General features: G+C 39.1%; 1 protein-coding gene across 3 annotated transcripts in view; it reads right to left on the bottom strand.

Moving 5' to 3' along the window:
- Positions 1–272: 272 nt before the first annotated feature.
- Positions 273–8,087, bottom strand: part of arhgef10la (Rho guanine nucleotide exchange factor (GEF) 10-like a) — a 113,747-nt gene continuing 105,932 nt past the window's right edge. For all 3 annotated transcript variants that reach the window (XM_084929172.1, XM_084929170.1, XM_084929171.1), the window contains 2 exons: positions 4,477–4,599; positions 273–3,892 (listed from right to left, as the gene is read on the bottom strand). In XM_084929172.1, the coding sequence (XP_084785298.1) occupies positions 3,342–3,892; positions 4,477–4,599 (674 nt within the window). In that variant the 3' untranslated portion in view covers positions 273–3,341. The remainder of the gene's footprint in view (positions 3,893–4,476; positions 4,600–8,087) is intronic.

Below are 8,087 nucleotides of genomic sequence, written 5' to 3'. Positions count from 1 at the left end.
CTCAGTCTCAGTAGTCCCCAAAAAGTTCTGTTTTTGTTGTCGTTTCTTTTTATTAAAAAGCCCGGCTTCCAGCAGATTAAGCCTGTTATAATTTAAATAACCAAATACAAAATAAAGTGAGGTAATTACCCAAATGATGGTATCAAACAAATAGAGGATCTCAGAAAAGTAGCAACATTTTAATGACAAAGCAATATAGTAAACTTTTGACAGCATCCACTGCCCCGTTATTATTAATCAGTCATGTAAATAAATAAAAATCAAGCTTAAACTCATCTTCAATGAAATGCTTTAATTTAGTATATGCACATTAGACAATATTTAGACATGTAACATCGAAGTATTGCAGCAAAAGGAAACAAGCATTTTTTTCCTGTATGCTTGTGGCCATTCAAGTGCAATATTATTACTTGAAGTATAATTCTTCTTCATCGCTTTTCTAACCTTATTGACGTTACATTTCTATCAGCTATGATAATATTCTACTCGCCAAAGTAACGAGTCACTGAGATCTGGAAACTATGTGACAATGAAGCCTGTAAATAAGCCAACAAACCTAAGAGGAGGAACTTAGGGTGAATGCATCTTTTATGACGGTAATAATGCTTCACTGCACAGGAAAATTCTGCGTACAACGACATCAAATGGGTGATGGGTGTTTACAACAGAGGCTTCTTACTTTCAGTACTGTCACAATGTTGTCAAATCTCAGCATCTTTACGTTGTGAGTAAATGTTATCATAGCTCAAAGAAATAATTGTCAAATCTACTTATATAGATCACCACAGGAAGAAAACAATGTGTAAACTGCCTCTTATTTCAAAACATCAGTAGAGTTGCAGTCCTTTATATAAAATGAAATAGGTTTAGTACAGTAGGACTTCTAATTAGTAATACATTATGTTCATTCTTGAGTATTAACATTCAGTGCATGGATAATACCTGCAGGCCAATACTGTAAGCAAATGAAATGCCAAGGTTGATATGTGATATGAAACTTTTATTGCAGAAATGACATTTATGCTCTGTTTAAATAAGTTAAGTGCCATAGTAGCCAAATGCAACACTCCTGGTTTGATTCCAGCCATGTTTGCTGTCTATTCCCTCTCCAGTCGAGGCAAAAAATAACCCTAAAAACGGCTGAATGAACAATCTCTACAGTTACTGTGAGTTTTGTGCCTTCAGCAACGTTGAATTTCACATGAATTAAAATATACATTTCTGATGTGACATTTAGATTTACATTTAGATGACAGCATCCAAGGACAGTTTACATCATTTTATTTTATTTTATCTTTTTCCTGAATGATTCCGGCTGACAGCGGGATGTTTAAAAACGTTTTTTGAATCTCACTTGTGAGGAGCAGAAGAAAAGAGAGAATAAACCTCGGTGTGCCTCAGGGAAATACAAAACATGAACTTCATGCTTCTGCGATAAAAGGATAAGATGAGAATCCACGTGTGGGGGGAAAAGCTAAGTAGAATAGAGGTGGAGAAAAATGATATATCATAACCTTAACCATCGCTAGGCTTATTGAAAATCAACAAAACTCAGGTTGCAGTTGGATACTTGTGTGGCCTCCACCTACTGTGCCTGCACACTGTGAAAAATGTGCATTGTAAAATACGTACCTCTTGATTTGCGTTCCTCTATGAAAGTCCTTGTTTACAAGTCTGCCAACGCGTGTTCAACTTTAAGACGTCTTAAAGGAAAACCTTTCAAATACTTCACACAGTACCACTGAGCACTTCTCATACTGTTGGGTGCTCACAAGTTTAAAAATATGTATGGACTCTAAGGACACTGCATTACATATACTTTGTTATCCCTTTGTATTTTTTTTAATTATTTAAAAAAAAAGAGTTTTATATATTTTTTTAGTTAAACGCAGATTCTGTAAATCAACTAATCTGGAGACATGATAACCACAGAAAAACTGTGAGGTTTCTATACATAAGGAATGACAGGTTGTTTAAGGACATCTTCATATCCTGATTATAAAATATTATGGACAAAATGTTTGACTAAAATTCCAAATATTTACAAAACATTAGCAAAACAGAAGGAAAACAAGAAAAAGTCTCCATGACTTAAAGTCCTGGGTGATATCACTGGTAATATACATCATCACGACCATCTGTTAATTGTATTGTAACTGTATTAGAACATATTTAGTCAGAATCTTCTTCTGTTACTGAAATTAATGGTCCTGTAAACATGAGCATTTGTATTTGTACACAGCTGACAGCAGTTTAGATGGCTGCAGCGTTTTCATTTCATCATTCGTTTGAGTCTAACTTTGAATATTTGAATGGGGCTTCCCACTGATGTGAGCCGAGTATTCACAAACCAGGGTGCACATTTGTTTAATTATGCTGATAGATGCCAGTGACTAATGAAACACATATCTGGCATTTATAATATTGCGGGAAGATAATACGCTGCTCTGGCACTGAAAAGTTTCATTTGATCAAATAAAACTGTAATAATTAGATCATTCTGCAGTGTGATTATAGATTCTGTAGTGTAGAGTATCACCATCTGTGACTCTCATCAGGTAGTTTTCCAAATCACGTTTTTTCTTCTTCTTTTTTTAAACACTGTACTAAGATGACTCTCCTTAATATAGGCAAAGTAAGCTTTAAGAACCAAGAGTCACTTTTGCAACACCTGCAAAAAAAATAAGAAAAATGACATTTTTTCCCAGAGAGCACCGATTCAGCTTTGAGACACAATGCAAGGTATCGTACATTCACATTGTATGGGATGAGAAAAAAGCTGGCAAAGCTTATAAAGTGATGCTAATGTGCTTTGTGATGCGATGGTAGTCCCCAGCTTTCAGCTCTAAACAGATGGGATCTCTCCCACAGGATCAGATAAAAGACGTCCATTTCCAACTCTGCAGAGCATGGCAGATTCCACAAAGGCTGCCTCTCAAACGCGTCGTGTCCATGGGCGCTCACACAGAAATCCTTTGCACCGAGTAGATGTGGCACAGCACACGTAGCAATGATGAGGTTAAATTGTGGCGCATCAATCTTAACCAAGGCAGGGAGCTGTTCAAAACAATCCCACAGCACACACCTAATCTGTAGTGGCCTGTGCCTCTGCTGCAAAGATCATGATGCGCCATCCTGAACATTCAAAGGATCCTATGGGCTGACTTATAAGCAGCATTAACTCATTAGCGTGCTTATTTCACAGGTTCGAACATAACATGCCATGCTCTGGGACAGAGGCACCGCCTTCTCATCATATACTCAAATGTACAGAATTTATGGAGTAGGTGATTCAAGCCTAAGCTATGGAGAATTCTATGAATACACATAAGTTTGCCACATCACACTGTCAGTGGGAGCTGCCATACCATAAGAATATTCTCTAAACCCTCCCCACTTGTCCTAGTACCTGCTGCTGCTCCCTCCTTCAGTCTGCGAAAACCTTTTCCTCCAGAGATAACTGCAGCAGAAATCACCCTGTCCCTGCGGCCCCCATCCCTTTCACAAGTGCGTCCCCGGACCCACATTTCTGGGTCATCGCTGAGCTCGTAGATAGATCCGTCTTCCACGCTATGCTCTAAAGACTCCAGCGAGGAGTCCGACGCCTCGTCGCCCAGCGCCGTTAACGGCCGTCCGGGCAGTCCCGACGTGGAGCGCAGCTTATACTGCAGCAGAACACCACGCCCTTTGCCTCTCCCCTCTCCCTGGTAGGAGCTGGAAGGTTGCAGGGATTCCTGAGAGGAGTTGTCACTGCGATCCTCGACTCCACATGCAGAGTCTGGGCTATCCCCAACAGAATCCCTCTTTAGAAGTTCAGGAGACAGAGAACTTGTGGTGGCCGCCAAAAAGTCCACAGGCCCACAGTGGGCATTTAGTGAGATCATTCCCTTTCCTGAAGAAGGCAGAAGACAAAATATTCAAATAGCATTCTGCTATAAACAGGGCCGGGGTCAAGACGTCATGAGTTGCATCAATTAAATGTGAGAATAATGCAAGTTCCAATTTCAAATGTATGAACTTTAAATGATTTGAACCCAGCCTTGGATCATATGTCATCAGCTGTTAACTGTGTCTATTTATCATAATCCTACCAATATAGCAGCAATAACGGCAGCTATAGTTTCTGGCATATTTACATATTATTCAATAAACTAGCCTGGAATAAGATGGCCGTGAAGTAAGGGTACTGCAAGTGGGAAACTAATGACCTCATTTCCTTGGCATTATAAACAAAACACAGCCAAGCAGTTTTTAAATTATCCTTCGCAAACATATATGCACACAATGATTTGTGTCTTGTCAGCCTAGTTATATTTGCACTGATTCCCACGGTAACAAGAAGAATGTGAAGTGCGACCTCAATAATGGGCAGTGCAGAGTAATTTTCTTTCGAAAAAACAGAACAACTCCTCCATTTTCTTTTGACCTCTTAAGAGGCTGTTCAATCAGAGTCAGACACCCCCTTCTGATCCATACCTGTTATTTTGGGGATGCCCTCCAGTTTGGAAACTGGAAGAGTGATAATTAAGCCTTGAGCTGTGCCCACCCATAACAGCCCCTGGCAAATTAGAAGACTTGTGACTCGCATGCTCTTCTGACCTGCAATATAGAAAACATTGACAGAAAATTGAGTTTTCTTCACCACGTATTGTTACAGAATAACATAGTTCAAAACTGATAAAAAGATACAACCAGACTGGATGGTCTATCTTTTAGAGAATGAATTATGGGCTTTCATTTATTTTAATAATACCAGAACAGTTCAGTCCTACTATGTCCACATAAATAAATAAATAAATAAATAAATAGAAATACTTTCATTGTTGATTCCCGGTGTTAGCTTTAGGTAAGGTTTAAGCTCTGTGATCAGTCTGTATTTGCCAAGCTTAACACATACACAGCACAGCTACCTAGGGCTCTGGGTTACATAAGATTATGAAAAGTTGGATCCATGTTCTTGTTACTGACCCAGTTGAAAGAAAACTCATAGAAGCACAACAGAAGAAACGAGACTGTGAACTCAATATTAAACATTTTTGCCTGCGAACTGAGTGCTTCAGAAATGTGGAGCTACAGCGTTTTCACCTGCTTCACAGTCACTGCACCTTCTATACTGAAACAAACCCAACTTTAACACGAACATGGGTCTGATTTTTAAAAACTCCTGATGGTGTGCAGCAGGCCAAATCTAACTGGTAATAAGTAAAATCCAACTAAGCTCCTTTAATGTTATTCTATTGGATTCCTTTTTATCTTGAACGGAGCCATGAAAGTCACTTTGGCATTGAAAACAAAACCCGAATGAAAAATGAAAACAACAGCATTAAAACATCTGAAAATATAAGTGTGTATACTACATGCTGTAAGCCACAAGTTTGTGTATTATCTGCTGTGCAGGTATGTGTCAGGTGTGTCTCCCCAAAACAATGCTGCACAAAACTGATACTGTGATATGAAGGGTTGGTGTTTTTTGCTCTGTGACAGTTTTGTTGAGACACAGCCACCTCCTGTTTTATTTTATTTTGGGAAGAGCAATATGTTGTCTTATTCGTAGCTTGAACCTCTGCTGTTTTTTACTGGCCATTCTTATTAAAAAATATCACTTTCAGCTGCTTCATAATTATACTAGCTGATTTATTTTTAAAATTGCGGGCTGTAATTTTCATATTATTATTCAAAATATATTTATTTTGCAATTTCTGGGAAGATTTAGAGTGCAAGTGAAGCAGAAGGCATGGGAGAAATGTTTTGCTGACTGTAGTGGAGGGAGTTCCAACTCTCCTGATAACACACACGCATGCACACACACATCTACAAAAGTTTTGATTTTTGTGTCTTGTTATTTATCTTAACCAGGGCTGCTTGTCCATTGTGCACGTGGACAAGCAGAATTAGCTTTAACTCTTTACCTACTTATTTATTCTCGTCTGTAGTTGATAACACCAGATGTGATGCACTGCAGCAAGTTGTTATTCATTCTGCTACAATTCAGGCATATTTTCTTTTCCTTTAGAGTGTGTTAATAATCCTTTGGATAAAGTTAACTTTGAAATTCTGTTATAGAGCATGATGCAATATTCAACATATATTTTGTACTGTTAGGCTTCCCACTGCAGAGCTGTTTGTAGCACTGCATTAGTGCCTTGGAAAGGATAATTGCACCCTCTTATTGTACATGCACATTCTTTGTTTCCAGTTAACAAAGGACTAAAAAAGCATTGTTGCTGTGGATTTATTTTTGCATTCCTTATGTGGTCCCTCAGCTTTTGGCTCCCACTGTGGCCTAGTTATCTATAGAACCATTTACCATAATATCCATGGCAATGATAATTGAATTACACCAACAGTCATTTGAATACAACCAAGAGAATGCTCATTTACATGTGTAGCTGTATTTACACACGGTTGTGTGTCATGCTCAGATTATGACGATTTGCATGAGTGGCTCAACACTGTTATTAATTAATTAATTTCACTGTGCAGAGATGAATCCTGCCAAGTAAGAAGTTCATGCAGTGTGTACAAGAGGAAGCGCAGTGAGCAAACAGAGCGCAGAGGCCTTTGGATGGAGACGTTAGAGGGTCACAGCAGTTAGTTAGACGTCAGGGGAAATGGCTTTTATCTCAAAACTGTTTATTTGAGCTGTTTGTCTGTTTGTGCTTTGGTTAGAGGGCTTAAGTGAGAGAATGATGCTCATGAACACCCACTCACGGGCTACCATGAAATCTCAAGTTAAGTCGGAAGATGTGGGCACCAGGCATTGTCTTTAGAACAGTGTTACAGAGGGATAATGGCAAAGATTAAGGAGGTATAGCTTAACCTCGAGCAATATTGCACCTCCAATTTTTATAGCAATGTACACACTCCAAAATGTAGTGGGTTTATCGTGGGAGCTTAAAAAGAAGATGTCTCCAAAAGATAAATGTTTCCCTATGATATGTCACTGAGGAGTTTATTTTGGGATATTTTTTTTCACCCTAAGGATAGAACTATTAAAGGCATTAGTAGAGAAGAGATCAGCAGTTTTCTCTGCCTCAGAAACTTCTCTGTTGTTTACTGCAACTGGAATTCCCTGTTGAGTATAAATCACATTAAGGGGAGAGGATTAGGGGGTATATCATTACTGCATGTCCTAGCATAAGTCAAGGAGAAACCTAAGGGAGCAGAGACCCAGTGATGGAAAGCAACTATCAGTAATTCATGTGCAGTATCTTTGGTTGTAGAGTGTCGAGGGATCCGCTTTTCTCTTGTGAGCTCAACAAATCACAACTTAAGTCAAAGATCCTCTTCCTTTTGTGGACCCAGAAGACATGAGCCGCGCAACTCTTTTTCTTTTCACCCTGTAACTTCCCCCAGGGCCAAGTCTTGAGGCTGTGACCCTCCCACAGATCTACTGAATATTTCAAGGGGGAGCACCAGCGCTGGGTGAAGATGACCTCTGGGTCACAGTTTTCTCCAGATACTATGGCCATAGGAGCCTGTTCTCCTTAAAGTCTCCTCGTGAGCGGGAAAAAAAAAAAGGAACTTTGATCTAAAGGAGAAAAGTTCTGTGCTTGAAACATATGCCTGTTGGTATTCTTTCTTTACACAACTCACAAGAGAAAAGCTTTTTATTCCTGATATGATGGAGTGCTTCCACGGCTTTGAGTAATGCTCTAAATACATCAATCACACTCTGGTGTGACTCAATAAAAGGACCACATTTTCTGAATCCAGATGCATTTATACCTCTCCCTTAAGCTTAAAGCGATCTTCAATATTCTGAATTCATGTTACAAATAGGCTAATAGGTGCACAAGCCACCGCCTGAAAATGTTTGAGCGAAGTTGACACTGAGTCAAACTATCATTATCACATTAGACACTTTTAGGTATGCTCTAATTTGTTTACCATAGTTCTTGCTTAAAAAGGGAAAAACACCCACAGTTGCAGATAAATATTTCATCCATCATGAAGGAAGGTGCACAGGAAGTAATGGGTTCTCTGTGGCATCCTAAACGCACTGCAGTGAGAAGTAAAACAGGGGTGAGAGGATTTTAAAGCAGAGTGGAAAAGATGAAAAAGGGAGCGTAAGGGAAAAAGTGGGA

The sequence above is a fragment of the Perissodus microlepis genome, chromosome 5, assembly GCF_051167445.1.
Source record: "Perissodus microlepis isolate ML-2025 ecotype Zambia chromosome 5, ASM5116744v1, whole genome shotgun sequence".
NCBI lineage: Eukaryota > Metazoa > Chordata > Actinopteri > Cichliformes > Cichlidae > Perissodus > Perissodus microlepis.
The sequence above is the reverse complement of the archived record's forward strand: the minus strand, read 5'-3'. Positions and strand labels throughout refer to the sequence as shown.